This window comes from Saccostrea cucullata, unplaced genomic scaffold (assembly GCF_032062105.1).
Source record: "Saccostrea cucullata isolate Sc308-1 unplaced genomic scaffold, CSIRO_AGI_Scuc_v1 ctg2262, whole genome shotgun sequence".
Taxonomy (NCBI): Eukaryota; Metazoa; Mollusca; class Bivalvia; order Ostreida; family Ostreidae; genus Saccostrea; species Saccostrea cuccullata.
Window position 1 is genome coordinate 71,812 of NW_026927022.1, and position 16,093 is coordinate 87,904.

The 16,093-nt window shown below is 32.5% G+C and overlaps 1 protein-coding gene across 1 annotated transcript; it reads right to left on the bottom strand.

Moving 5' to 3' along the window:
- Positions 1 to 11,722: 11,722 nt before the first annotated feature.
- On the bottom strand, positions 11,723 to 14,363 carry LOC134273269 (M-phase inducer phosphatase 1-like). The gene is made up of 8 exons (XM_062755456.1): positions 14,119 to 14,363; positions 13,702 to 13,758; positions 13,417 to 13,578; positions 13,013 to 13,162; positions 12,731 to 12,829; positions 12,443 to 12,579; positions 12,187 to 12,304; positions 11,723 to 11,962 (listed from the first exon to the last, which is right to left on the bottom strand). Exons 1-8 carry the CDS (start codon positions 14,257 to 14,259, stop codon positions 11,828 to 11,830), a joined length of 999 nt encoding a protein of 332 aa, XP_062611440.1. The 5' UTR covers positions 14,260 to 14,363; the 3' UTR covers positions 11,723 to 11,827.
- Between the last annotated feature and the right edge of the window lie 1,730 nt (positions 14,364 to 16,093).

The window sequence follows — 16,093 nt, forward strand, 5'->3', positions numbered from 1 at the left end:
TAAATTTAATCCCGTAGGATACCCCTATTGCGTGAATGTAAATATTGTTAGTTATCTTGTGGGGAGCCCCTCGATTTGTAATTTTATCTACCTGAGAACTCGTGTTCGGGTAGTACCCAGGAAGTCACAGCCGAGATATGACCTGTTTGGCTTGTTGTGTTGAAGTAGCCGGGGCGGGTACTCAAACTGCATCAGGGTCCTATTTCCTCGGGCTTTCGTCCCGTTTCGTAATTAACAGGTCTTGGGCGGGGTACTACAGCTAATTACATTGATAATAGCCTGTCGGCAGTCCAGGGTGTGAGGGAGAGGCTTGCAATGTGTAATGGTTTTGCAGTTACGGCGGCAAATGTGAGAAAGTGTACGACAAAGTACGGCAGCCCTGACGGACACCCCGGGACCAGCAATTTAAAGTTATGTGTTGGTTTTGAATTAAGAATTCACATGTTTGAAATATTTGTATTTGTATTTTATTTGAACCGGAGACATTACATCTCATAGGTATACAATATTCATACATAAGTTTTGTACAGGCTATACAATATAAATGTGTTAATTACATAACAATATCAGTTAATTATTATTTAGAATATAATTTCTTAATTGATGAGAAAAGTACAAAAATTTGCCCAGGTTACATAGTTCTTTAGTATTTGTAGAACTCGGTAGCTGTACTAATTTAAATATTGATGGTTTTTAAAAATAATAACTCTTAATATATTTACTTCTAAGTTCTTCATATCGAGGACATTTTAATACAAAATGAAAATCGTCCTCTATCTCACCTGACATACATATTTCATATTTTCTATCTTTTCTTTCTATATTACTATACCTTCCCCTTTCTATTCTTAAATCATGAGCTGATAACCTTAAACGACTGATAGGTATTCTATACTTAGAATGCAATAGTTTTCTTAAATAAGTCTGTAGTGCAACAATATCCACTAAATGTTGAAATAGAAAATATTTAGGAGAATTACAAATTCTTGCCATAATTTCTTGTTTATAACAGTCATACATTCTTTGAAATATAATGTTCAGAGTATTATTATCAATACAATCACTATTATACATGTCAGCTAAACCAAGCCTTTGGAATTCCTTCTTAATGTTTACAATCCATTCATCATTATTTTCAACCATATCTTGATAACATGCTTGTAATATACAATTATCACTGTTTTTTAATTTCACCCAGTATTTCAAAATTTTCTTTTTCCTTTCAAGTATAAGTGGAAATCTACCTGATTCACAATAAACTGCATCATTACTGGTGCTTTGTCTGACCTTTAAAACTCTTTTACAATAATTTAAGTGAACATTTTCTATGTCTTGACCCTTGTGAAATCCCCCTACTTCAGCTCCATAACTCATAACACTGTTAACATAAGTATCGAATACAGCTAATTGTGTTTCTACGTTAAAATGCAAATTCCTGATTTTACTATTTACACCGTACATAGCTTTTTTACCTTGACATGAAAAAAGTTTCTGTGTTTCAGTAAATTTTCCATTATAATTAAACAACATACCTAGATAATTAAACTGATTAACAACTTCAACATTGCAACCGTTGTATATCCAACGTTCATTTTCAAGTATTTTACGACTATTGCAAAAAATTAATATTTTTGTTTTTTCAACATTAACAGTTAGATTCCACTCCGTTGTGTATGTATATAATGCATCCAACATACTTTGTAAACCCTCAGCTGAGTCAGATATCAAAACAGTATCATCTGCATACATCAGTAAAAATATATTTATCATCTGCAGTTCGATTGATGGACAATTATTTGTAATAAAGTGACGTTCAAAGTCATTCAAATACATAGAAAATAATAATGGTGATAAAATTTCACCTTGTAGAACACCAGACGTAATTTTGAAATACTCTGTAAGTATAACATTATATTTTACACATTCCTTAAAATTATCATATAAAGACTTGATGATACAAAATAATTTCCCTTGAATACCCTGAGTACTAATTTTAAGCCACAAGTTAATTCTATTGATATAATCGAAGGCTTTTTGATAATCTACAAAACAACAATAAAGTTTTCTTTTGTTCCTTAAAAATTTGTTAACTAATGTCTGTAGAACAAATATCGCATCAATGGTACTTGCACCTGACTTGAATCCAAATTGCGCGTCTGTAATTATGTTATATTCTTTATCCCAATGCATCAGTCTAATATTTAATATGCTTGTAAATAATTTAGCCATGCAGCTAACAAGTGTTATTCCCCTATAATTATTAGGATTATTACTATCCCCTTTCTTAAGAAATAATATCAATTCAATCCAAAGTTATTCCAGACGGCATTGTGAAAGTTTAAAAACATTCAAATACTCCAGTATGTGATAATTGTGAAAATTACATTTATTTAATTTGTGAAAGAAAAACACCTTTACCAAAGGAAATTAAAAAGCCAGAACTGAAATCTTCTGCAAGGGAATTGTGAATAATTTACTACAGTAACTTTTTAAAGGACATTCTCCAGGACGTGCCTGCAGCTGATAGACATTTCATTTCTATATTTTTTTAATTTGTTTTGTTGTAAAAATTTACTTTTGTTTTGTTTATTAAATTTTGTTAAAATTTCCTTTTGTTTGTTTCCTTCATTTATTCAAGTTCTTAAAGTGTATAACCCACATCTCAACAAGGTTCAAGATTGTTCTAATCATGGCCCCTGGGGTAGGGTGGGGTCATGATAGATATTCAAACCTCTAAGGAAAAAAATTCTATAAATGGGAGACAAATTAGCACTTTATTTATGAGTTGTTACTGAATTTTAGTCTAATTATTTCCATGATCCTCATCATCCTGAAGTATTTCTCTTGCTTTTCAGCAACAAACCTTCTTCTATCAGTTTAGTTTATACTCCTTTGGTCCACTATGGATTGTTGTTTTATATTCAGGTTATTGTTAATGTCCTTCGGCCTCTTGTATACACTGTATTCACAAGGATTGGTCCTCAGAAAACTCTAGAATTTCATTACTATACCTTGAGAGAGATGAATATTAGAGCTTTAAGACTTCGATTAAATCAATTGTTCTGACTTGAAAAGGTCATCAAATCTCATTTTTAGTCTCAATCAAACTGTTTTATTAAAAAGTCATCGGATGTCATGTTTTTTATTTCTTTTGTGTAAAGGAAGCGCTGTCATTGCATCAAGGTTATGGTTATTGCTTTAAATTGTACAAAATTCGGTTTTGTCTGATTGTGAAGTAAAATAGTCTGAGAATCTGTTTTTCCCTAGATTCGGTATAACAGCACTTAATTATTCCGTCAAATAAAAAGGCGGGGGAACAGTAAGAACTTTTGAGCTCACATGAGCTGAAAGCTGATCACCCGTTGTCCGTCCATCCTTTTTGTAAATTTTTCACATTTTCAATGTCTCCTTAAGAACCACTGGGCCAATTCAGCAAAACTTGGTACAAAGCATCCTTGGGTGAAGACGATTTTAATTTATCAAAAAAAATTCAAAATGAAGGCCATAGTCCTCTTACAAGGTGAGAGACAATGAAGAAGAGACAAAAATAGGGTGGGTCATTAAAAAAATCTTCTCAAGAACCACTTAATTTAATTGGCCAGAAAAGCTGAAACTTATGTAGAAGCATCATTGGGTAATGTAGATTCTAAATTGTTCAATTCATGCCCCCGGGGGTAGGGCGGGGCCACAATAGGGGGTCCAAGTTTAACAATGAAATAAATAGGTAAAATCTTTTAAAGTCTTTTTCTTAAGAACCACTGGGCCAGAAAAGCTGAAACTTATGTGGAAGCGGCATTTGGTAGTGTAAATTCTATATTGTTCAAATCTTGACCCCGGGGGTAAGGCGGGGCCAAAAGGTATTACAAGGGGGAATCTGGTAAAGATTAGCTAGCATAGCCAGATTTATGCAGGTGAGCTATGTTCCCAATTGGTCTCTTATTCGGAAATATTATGTAAAAAGAAAGGATTTCGAATTTATATCCTTGATTTCTATAAGAAAACAACGTCTAAAAACTACTGTAAAGACAAAACTTTATTGCCACAATGTATCTTCTCTAATCTTTTCATATTTAAAAAAAAAAAACATAACAGCTTACCTTAATTTGATGCAACACTATCTTTCTATAGAATTAATGCAACACAAGTAGGTCTCGGACATCGAATGGATGAAAAAATCTCTGACTTGCTATAAGTGCCATTAAGTTTTTTTTTAATTTCAATTCACCTGTGGGAGGTTAATTATGTATAATATAGGGTAGACCTTAAATCACTTATTTTGAAAGGACAACTTCAAACTGTTTTCGAGGATAACAGTGTATAAAATATGGATGAGCATGCTTCCTCAACTATAATAAGTCAAATTTCCCCCGAGATTTTGTCTAGGCACGGATCAGAGTGGACCGTCCATCAAAAAATAAAGCGACATGGAAAGGAATCAAAATACTTGATATCCAAAGGACATCGATTGAGAGAGAAAGCATTAATTTATCTTTCACGAAACAAACCTTCGGATAATCAGGATGAAAAAGATTGAAAGTGCATGATAGTGGAACCCTATATGTGTGCTTGAGAATACTGGATATACGAGGGTTGTCCGTAAAGTTCGTGGACAACATTGATAATTACTGACAAACATTGATAAAATAATTATATGAAAATATTATTTTCATTAAATTCATGTTTCATTTTATTAACATGCAAGTTTTCAAGAAAAACATTAAGTAAAATAAACATGTAAAATGTAATAAATGTTTCAATGCGTGTTTTAATTTAAGAGTTTGTATCTGTGCATAATACCTAATGCAGCAAAGCTGGCAATATTTCGAATAAGCTCCTTTCTGTTTTTGGGACGATATCAAGGCTTTTTGAAAATGACTTGATTTTTCTGTAGCTAGAAAATCATATAAGAAATAGGGGTGGCAAAGAGTTGCATACATCACGCCTCAACAAGCTCATGCGCATTATCAGCATGATGAATGATTGATTGATTGTATATTGTATAACGTCCGACTTGAATTTTTTCACTCGTAAGGAGACGCCAACACTTGCCGGTGGAGAGCTGCAAATTTTGTCCTATATTCGGCACTTTGGGTCAGTGAGCAGTGAGGAATCTTTTTCGTGCCAGCGCCTACCATGACAACACGGGACCTCGGTTTATACAGTCTCAATTCAAGGACCACTCTCCACGTCCTACAGTGGATATCGAACCCGCGACGTAAGGATCTACTCCTTACTCTAACCACTACGCCAGGCGGGCATGAATGCTAGTCCATAGACTGGGAGTCCAAGGGATTACTACACTGCGCTGGTTATAGAAGATTGCGCTAGGTTTAAGAACATTCGATCTCATCATCTGAAAAACACTTCAAATACAAAGGAAAATTTCTTTCGTTCTGATCTCGAGATTGAGGAACCAAAATGAATGCTTCGTAGATTGTTTTTCATGACAGTCTTGCACTCTGTAATACATGTATTTGAATTTCATAATTCACCCCATCATTTGTACAGTACATTACTGCGTGTTGTGTTTGCGTGTTCCGCCGTTATAAGAATAATTGAACGTTTTAGTATAATAAAATAAATTTAGAATTCTATTAAGGGCAATATATAGTGAAAATTGTCATCTTAAAAACAGGTTAACACCTGAGTCTTCACCTCCTATACCAGATGCGATTCTTGTTTTTCTCAGTGATAATATCAACTTAATTATAACAAGAAGTTCAGTCAATATTTATACGTCTGCTATTGCATACATGTATATATCCCTTGATTCTGTTTAGATTTCAATACTCTAGCCAAAAATCATTAATTTTAAAAGAAACCCTGTATAACATTTCTACCATGGAACATATCTACTAATTTCTGACACATTTTACATCATATGATAAAACAAATTACTTGCACTCGTAGATCAGATTTCACTCATTTCGTTCAACGAAAAATGTTTTGGTTTTACAGTTAGAATCTTGAATCAGTCTGATTTTTTTTCCTTTCGTAAACATGACAAACAAGCTAGTTCAGATAAATTAAATTACATACAAAATTAATATCAGTATCCCCGCAAAAAAGGAAACAAATAAAACTGAAAAAATTATAATTTTGATGAGTCGAAGGATGGCAAAGGCGATTATGTGTTTAATTTCTCAGCTACTTGCACTGTCATAATATGTTGTGTGACATCATATAATATGTCAAAATCGGCAGAGATAACCTTTGATTTATAGGGGAATCTTAACCAAGAAAAATGTCAGAGACTTTGGAATAACATGTAATATATCAGTGTAATATTTGATTTTATACAGTTGCAGAACTACAGCATTCATGTTATGTGATCCGATTCCATCAATATATAGGCTCTATTTGGTCGATGCCCTTATCATATAACTCAAATACCAGGACAAAACAGCCAAAGAGCGAGTAATATAATGCAATATTACCTGATTTACAGACTGTTTCCACGACAAAATTTTATTCTTACTGAAAAGCTGACAAAAAAAGTAATTCAATATACTGTACTTATATCTTAATTTATCTGACTAAATTGGGGTACCTGTAAAGTGTGACGAACTGAAACGAAACGAAATCTGCCGAAACGAAGCGAAATCTACCGAAACGAAACGAAATCAAGACGAAACGAAACGAAATCAAATAACCTTTGAAACAAAACTATCAAAATGTTTTTTTTTCCAATCAAGATACATGTATAAAATTATATATGTGTAACTGCATGTGGACTTTTTTTTACTTCAAATAAAATTTATATGCTTCAAGCACTTGTTAATATGAAATTAAATTGTAAAGAGACTTTCAGTCTAATGATGTATTTACATGTTTGCCAACTGCAAATATGCACGAGCGTACTATGCATGTATAATTTCAATATGTGCATTATTTTCTAATTTTTATATCTTACTCTTATTTTCAATCCTTAATTTATCTAGATACAACATATATCTATCAAAATTAATGCGTTACATGTAAAGGCTCGTTTATGTACGGGTCGAAATAAAGTCACTGCACTGTTAATTGTATTGTGAATGTCTTAAAACCTAGGATAAACCAGAAACTTTGAGTATTTAGTATCCCATTCCGAGGTGTCTGGTTTTATAGTTCAATTATACATGTAACTCCAACCGGAATCTTGTGTATCCTTTCTACAAACATACGGTAATATTTTTGTCGGGTAATTTTCGAGAAAGAAATGAGTGGTTTGCAATAAAGAGGCTCGACCAGAGAAGTCTTAAACGATTTAACAGACAAGAAAAAAGTCTCTCGAAGCGAACGTTGTCATTTTTAAGTAGGTAAATTAGTCAGTAAGATATTGACAAAATATAACAAAGGCGTCGGAAGCGGGGGGAGGGGGGTACTCACACACACACTTTTTTTGCAAAGATGTTTATTATATAGGCATTGAAAATGATAAAGCCCCCCCACACACACACACACACACACTTTCAATTTCCTTCCGACGCCTATGTATGAGCTTGAAGCGAAACAATTGCCTGTGGTGCTTGAACTATATAAATTTCATATGAAGAAAAAATAGACCATATGCAGTTACACATTATATAAACAGCATGTAACTACATGTATATTTATATAAGTTTTGTTTCGTTTCGTTTCGGAAGGTTTCGTTTTGATTTCGTTTCGTTTCGTCTTGATTTCGTTTCGTTTCGTTTCGGTAGGTTTCGTTTTGTTTCGGTAGATTTCGTTTTTTTTTTCGGTAGATTTCGTTTCGCACTTTACAGGTACCCACTAAATTGATACATGTGAAAAAAAAATGAATAAAACATCTCTCATTAAAAGATCATGACGATCAGTAGGAAAAAATAAAGTAAATGTACACAACATGATGTCTCCTTTGCCCTTCGACGAGAACTTTTCATTCGTACTGAAGCGTTATCCGTGCCTGTGGAATGTTGCGGATTTACTCCTGCAAGGCAGCTGATATCACAGGATCACGCGGGAATTTCCAGGGTTCCTTGTTTATTGCCCTGTTGACAGATTTGTATTCTTGTAGTTTGTATAAGGTTGATCTTTGTAATATAGTTATCTTCACATCATTTTCAACTGTACTCGGCACTTGTCATCACTTTGAGCATTAAGGGGTCTTTTTTGGCCAGGAGTGGGATTCGAAACTGCAACGTAATGATCAACTCCTTACTCCGCGACTCTTAAAGTACCAACGCTCAAACCGCAGCACCACACGACCGAATCTGTTCTCGAGAATCCAAAGATATGGTCCTTCAAAAAATTTCATATTCATTCTTTAATCAATTTTTTCTTTAATTTTCTGAAAATTAAGAAATTAAAACAAAATAAAAGCATAGGTAAGAAATCAGAGAGAAGTAAATAATTAAAAAAAATAGGGCAATAACTTTCGTGAAAGTAGATCAATCGGTATGAAGCTAGTTACTGATAGAGTGAGTCATTCAAGATATAATATATTAATAGAAATATACCAAAGTTCAGATCATTATCTAAAAGCTCAGCAAAACATAATCCAGAAAGCTGACTAAAACGAAATGACAAGGAAGAAATGACAGATAAAATTGGTAACACGATATGTGCCCTGAGCATTTCATGGCAGGAACAGAAAAAAAGCTAATAGATTATCTCACACGAATATAGAAAAGTCGTTCGTGTGCTAACGTCTACTAGTTCCGTCGTCATGCAGAGACTGTCGTGTGACTTCATATAAGGTTTCCCCATCAATGGAGATAATTTAGTGTTCGCCAATTTATTGTTTAATTAAGGAATGACTCTAATTCTTGAATTAGAGTCATTCCTTATAATTTAATTTTAAAATAATTAAATAACTTTGGATGTAAAATTGTGTTGCTTTTTATTATGAGTTCAAATGTACCGTGCAATAAAACAACTGTAGTAACGGAAGTGATTGGAAGCGAGGGCAGGTAATAACTGATACAAAGGTCTAGCAGCCATGATGTTTGTTTACATGAGGTAAGATCGAGTAACTGTTTGAAGTTAAAGGTACATTTATTAAATCTAGAATTTTCCATGGATTCCGAGGACTGGAAATGAGGGGATTGCATGGATAAGATGATTAAGCTGGTCGTCAAGGGGGTGTGTCCCCATACCAAACCAGATTATACAAAATAATTTGCGTTCCTTTTTGGAAATCAACCAATGAGAGGCGAGAATACAAACAAAATTAAATTATTAAAGTACAGTTAATTCTCGATAAACCGCCACCTTTTGTAATTTAGAAATCATGGCGGTATAACGAATTTGGCGATGAATTGAATTTTCCATCTTTTAGGAAATAAGACGTAGAGTTATCGTTCTTAGAAATACCATTTAGCGTTTCTATTCTTATTATTACATGTACATGTATACATAAACATATTTCTAAATTTGAAAATACTTAAAAGTAATTTTTTTAATGTATAATTTCGCTAAAACAAAATATTCAGTAATAAAATAAAGTACATGCGTATGCATGTAAATCTGCACGTCTGATATTGAAAAAAAAATGCTGGGTCGATCGTCGTGATATATTGCCTATAGTACGTAAAATAAGCTCTGTTCAAAAAGAAATGTTCACAATTTCTGACTTATAATTATTTTTTAAGTAAACTTTGCATTGTTTTTAAAAGCAGAGATCATCAAAATAATATTGTTATCGGCGTACTTTACAACGACCGCATTCGTGGCGAAATCTTGACTAAATGATTTTATTAAACAGAAAACAAAATTATTCCAACAGTTCATGTTAAAATTATTGTTTACTTAATTGCATGTACCTTGACTGGCTTTGCATGCTTTACAACAGGGATAGCGTCAACCAATTAGCCGCGCTTCACTGACCACATGCACCTGTGGCGGTATTATCGAGATAATTGACACTTAAAAATGGACGTTTGTTGTGAAAACAGGGTGGCGGATGGCGGTATGCGAATTTGGCGTTATAAAGAGAATTTTATATAGCAGGAAAAACGTTCTTGGGAAATCATGGCGGTATTGCGAAAATGGCGATGAATCGAATGGCGATAATTCGAGAATTGACTGTAATTGAATAATTTTTATTTCTATATATATATATTTATATATATATATATATATATATATATATATATATATATATATATATATATATATATATATTTATATCATACACATCCAATTCTAATACTAACTAAGTAAAGGTATAATTATGTAACTCGACTTCCATCTGTAGAGAGTGTGGTTTCAATCGTTGTTCAATGCCCTTCACTTAAAGCACTAACACCAGCAGTACAACAATGTCGTAGAGATAAAAAGTCGCAATTTTCTGATTTATAGTCTGATTGCCTACGGCAGTGTTGTTAGTCCCAGATTAATTACACGTTTTACAATATTTCTATTTCTGTCTGTTTTTAAGTTAACAAAAACAGCATATTAAGTAAAATGTGAGAATATCCTTTGAGATTTCGTAACAGCTTACGACAATGCTTTAATTATATAAGCCTTAAATATGGTGAAGAACAGATTTCTATAACATTATCTCTGCTTTATATTGTAAAAGAGAGTGGTATATATGCACCAAAGTCCTCCTAGCTGTAGAACTGTAGCTCTCCGGAAAAAAAATTGTGCACAAAAAAGGTGCACTATTTTTTCAATTTATTTCTCCGTCTTTTTTTTAAAACTGCTACCTCAAAATATTACTAACGGTTACTCCTCTCATTTGCATTGCGTATCGGCAGCATTACAAATTTAAAAGTTCCAACCTGAAATGCAACGAACACTTAACTCTCCAACAAAATTTTGCAAAATATAAGTTGATACATGTATTATATTAAATAAAAATCTACAAAGATTTGAAATAAATTTTTAAAGTACATTTTCTTAACTCATTTTTTATACATTTTACCACGTTTTAGATCTACATGAAATCAATATGAATTACACGATGAAACGATATGCCTCTAAATATTTTATCTGTGGTAAACTGTCAAAATCTTCTTATATGCAAGGCAAAACATTTTATAGTGCAATTTATTCTCTGCCTCCTGAAATGTTCATCCTGAACCCCTATTTAAAATCCGGATCAGATCAAATTTAATTGCATGCAAAAATACTTGAGATCGATAAAAAAAAAAAAAGAGTTGGATAACAAAAAATGCCTTTACATGACTTCGTCGAACTGTATGTTTTTGAATCCGCCTTTCTCTTTCCTGTGGTTCTAATATAGTGATGATAATATTTACAAGATATTACATTTAATCATTTAACATTTTACATTTAATCATACAAAAATATCGACAGATATTTTAAAAGTTTTACTCAAATTTACCTCTTTCGATTTGTGGAGATTATAAGTTTTCAAACGGCTCTTGTTCTTTGTAACTTAGATTTTGTGTGATAGCGAAACATCCCCATCTTTCCACAAATAAGTAAAAACAAGTTTCATTTTTTAATTGTATTTGTATTTGGATTCAATAGAAATAACATAATTATTTTTAACAAAAAATAAAACAAACATCAACAATAAACAAGTATATCACAGAGAACAGACATTTAACAAATAACAATGTAGCACTTGACGTCACATCGTGTTCCATATTGTCACTAGTCGAACCGGGAAACGTTTCTGTCCAACAGTTTTAAGAAAGATTTGTTTATGAAAAACATATAAATGAGTAAAATTACTCATTCAAAGGATCACAAACTTTGCGCCACAAATCCATGGTTTGTTTTGTACCACAGAAAATATGCACAGTGAAAAGATGCTGTCCTACAAAGCAACGCTGGATAGTACGTTCCAGGACTCGACGGAAAAGTTGGAATTGGCGCTTTCCACGTTGTTTAATACGCAACTTGACACTCAAAAAAGATGCTGTCCCATACTGCGCCGCTTGGATCCACCACTCCAGGACTTGGACTTGGACCGGAAATGACGCAAGTCATCGGAGAAGTCTTTGTGAAGCATCGGCGTGTACCCCTGTGGCTCACATAAAGTCTGGAATAAAAAGAAAAAGGCACGGTAAGTAATGCAGAAATTCTAAATCACCTTTTAAATGATAAATATTTCATAATAACGTAATACAATTGTAATAATTTTTACATTAAATTTTGATATTTTCTTTTTATTTTTTTTTGCATGTACAACAACCAAAGGAACTTGCATTGAAATTTTTGAAATCTTTTAAATAATCTATAAATTAAACGTTTATAGAATTTTACCTTGTGTGTCTCGTAGAAGGCCTTGAACCCGTTGTGCATGACGTAGACTTCCGGGAAGTTGAGATAGGGGTAGTTCTCCTTGTTCAGGTTACGGTCTGCCTCCCGCACCTTGCGACACCTGCATAATCAAAGGCATATTTTATTAAACATGCAAAAAAAGAGATATTAGAAAGAGGTATTTATATTAATTTTCTCGTTCATCTTCTTTAATTGAATTGGAAAGCTTTGAGCATTGTATAAAAATTGGTTTACTTACATTCGTGGGCCTCTTTCGGAGGAAAACTCGCAGTAGAAGATGACGATGTGACGTTTTCCGGCAGCCGTATCGCGCATGCTCTGGTGTTTCTCCAAGATCCTTTGGATACCTTCTGGTCGATGAACGTTAATGGCACCCTATAGAGGCAAAAACAGACATTTTTATTATTGAACACCACAAACTCAAAGTATACTTAGTCTGAACAATTTATTTATTTATTTTTAGATAAATTTATTTATTTATTTTTTGCTTAACTTAATTCTAGAAATCAAGGAAAAGAAAACTTACAGGCACGTGACCGCCTTCGTACTCGTATGGGTATCTGCAGTCGACAATGAGGCAACTCCCAATGACGTCATCGTACTTCCCAGAAATGATGTCAACAACCTGTAAACATTATAAATCAATAACTAAAAATCTATTTACGCGTTTATTCCTTCTGAAAAAAAATATAAATGTTTATTCAAACTTATCCTTTACTCGTACAAAATTTAGTATTGATTTTTTATTGCGTATCTCGTGTAATTAATGAGCAGTCAAGTCTTTTATTGCAATAACAGTATTTCTTACCGTATCATTTGTGATGCTTTTGAGGTCGGAGTGCTTGCCGGGAATTGTGGGAAGACTGCATGTCTGGCTTCCGTCTCCGATAAGATCGGACGCATCAACCATTCTCCCCACGACAGCTTTAATCTCATCCTGGTCACCTAGAGGCTTGTCCTGTAAAAGTTATAGAAAAATATTAATAAATTATATGAAATTTGAAAATCATTATTTTTTCATAAATATTCTTGACAATTTACAATATTTTACGGTATTTAATCATGCTTAAATCTTCTTACTTTTCAGCCAATCAATTTTATTTTTAATTTAAGGTATGAACATTAATAAGCTTGTCAAGAAATGAAAATTACAAAAAAAAAAAATTAAATCAAAACGTAATTAGCAGTCATTTTTACTCCAAAACAACTTACACCAAAAGATAGGGACTTCTTGAGGATTCGTCTTTCTTCGGATAACTTCGTCCGTTTCCGCAGACTCCCGTCGTCAGTTTCCGCAAACCTCTCGGTTCTTTTAAGGGGGCGTCGCATATGGATGGAGGGCGAAGGCGAAATGCTGGCAAATGGTCGCTCTAACTGAAATTAAAACGAGAAAATTAATAACGATACCGTACAGATTCCATTGAAACTTGGAATGCCTTATTTCATTAAAAACAAATTATTTAATTAGAGAAAATTTTCAAAAAGAATTAAGCTTACCAATGATTGGACGGAAGAAGAACTGGTGCCCATGCTTGCTTCCTCAACTGTCGTCAACTGAAAAAAAAAATGAAACGTTATTCCATTGCTTAAAAAAACATAAAATATATATTTTCTTTAAAGTTTGTAGGCAGTGATTTTATATAATTTAGTGGTCGATAATTATTTTTTTCATTTGAACAAAAAACAATGATTTTATATGAAAAAAATTTTAAATAATGTTTAAATTCAATTTCGTTATGTAATTTAAGTCAGATTTTGAATTTCAGTTTTGTATTTCTAAATTGATTAACTTTCCAATTTTGCATGAAATAATCTTAAAAATCGGCCATAAGAAAACAATAGCTTTTATAGAATACTTTTATTTACTTTTTCAAGGTAGGGTGACTTTTAAAGAGTATAAAAATACGATCATACCTCGTCCATCCCAAGTCCCGAGTCATCATCCTCGAAGAGCGCCTGTTTGACATCAGAGAAGAGAATGCGCCGAGGAAGAGGCAGGCACCCGAGGTCGAAGTCCGAGTCCATAACTGCATCTAACTTTCCAGGAGTGTACATGTTGATTTTCGATAACTACAAAAAGAAAATATTTTGTTAAAACGAAGTTAAGAAAAACACGTGTCACTTTAAGTTTTAATTCTTAAATCTAAACTTTATTCCTTACTTAAGAGTAGTTAATTTTTAAGTTCTAGAATTACACTTGCACTTATTTAAATATTTAATAAGTTTTACAAGTTGATTTTGTTTTTTCTCATTTACCATTCAAATTAATACTGATTTAGAATATCCAAAAAGAATCTTTTTTATAGTCCAGCTATTTTCCGATTCTTTGACGCGGAAATAATTTTTCTTCTGGTAAATTTTGACATGTTTATGTGCGGTACTGTAAACTTAATCCTTTAATCCCTACCCGTTAACTACCTTTTGCCTCGACACCGAAATTACTTTAACAAATTATCGATTTTACGGTAGAGGTGCGGGCAATATTGCACGATAGCTGTGCAATATTGCCTTATGGCCTAAGTTAGAACGTCCGCAGGCAAGGTGCAATATATTCACTAACAATTTATCATATGTTTTACAGATGAATTAACTAAAGTAACATGAGCTGCTTTCTTTGAATCTTCTTAAAGATTATATTTTACAGTTCATTAAAAGAAATTAGAATATATCAAAGAAAGCAATTTTTGATTATGCTACCATTTGTTTCCTATAAAAATACACGACGAAATATTCACAGAGAAAAAAATAACTAAATAAATTCTGTATTGTTTTATTCCTTGTTTTAATTTAAATTGTTTTATTTTAGGATAAAAGGTCGGACGCATGGTTTAATGTATGTACTTTTTTTCGGGGTGGGGGAATATAGATTATGCATATATCAAATCTCATAATTAAAATTTTATTAACTTTAAATGAAGATAAAATTTCTACCCTAATTTTTTCAATACTTTAAAATTCTTTTTATCACTTTTTGGGACATCATTACATTTTTTCAGTTTTTAAAAAAATATATATATTTACCTAAAATTTGTATTTTGACGCCCCTTTTTATTAGTTCCAAATGCAACACACTTTATTGCCTTGTTATGACAGTAGAAAATGTCAGGATAAATATTTTCGAAAAGAAAGACAGAAACTGGTTATGACAATGTAAAGAAACCAGTTTTTGTTTTATTACACGTTTGACCCTTGTATTCACAGTTATAGTATGCCATATTATATAATTTGAAATTGTAAACGGTTTTTAAAACAGGTTTATTTTTTCGATTCGGTGTCGTAAATATTTACAACATTGTTACAGTGTTTTTACATGTTTTTACACGTCTTATTTATGTGAATTTGAATATAAAGATAACCTGCAATTTATTGCAGGTTAAATAAATAGAAAATGAATACACAGATTTATTAATGTTATACCTATAGATTTTAATTTTTCTTTTTTTTTCAAATGTAAGATTTGAAGCTGAAAACAATTTCTTTAAAAATAAAAGAAGGGAGCAAGAGATAAAAATGCTTTTTGTCTTTGTACACGTGTATGCACAATGTTTTATTCCCTTTGGGGTTGGGGGTGATTTTTTGTGGGTTGGGGGAGAGACATTCATAATAACAAAAAAATTATCATTAAACCTGGTTTTGAATACTAACGGAAAGATTATTATTTGTGGGAAATGAATAATTGTTGATCACTTTTTAAACAAACTTTTGTCAATGCTCTTAATGTAGACGTCAACGGAAAAGGAGTGGTCCCATACATTTCCACCCTCTAGTCCGCATTTATATACATGTACCATTGGTTTTTGACTATTTTGACCATTTTAACCAACTACAAGAAACGCTCAATAATTGTTACTTAAAGAAAATAAATAACATTTCAAAACCTAAATAGAAA

Bases quoted from the DNA above. Each gene is read 5' to 3' on its own strand.
- LOC134273269 (XM_062755456.1), bottom strand. From the start codon at position 14,259: ATGTACACTCCTGGAAAGTTAGATGCAGTTATGGACTCGGACTTCGAC. The intron at 13,163-13,416 runs GTAAGTTGTTTT...TAACTTTTACAG, and splicing joins AGAAGTCCCTATCTTTTGGT to GACAAGCCTCTAGGTGACCA. The intron at 12,580-12,730 runs GTAAGTTTTCTT...TTGCCTCTATAG, and splicing joins ACGAAGGCGGTCACGTGCCT to GGTGCCATTAACGTTCATCG.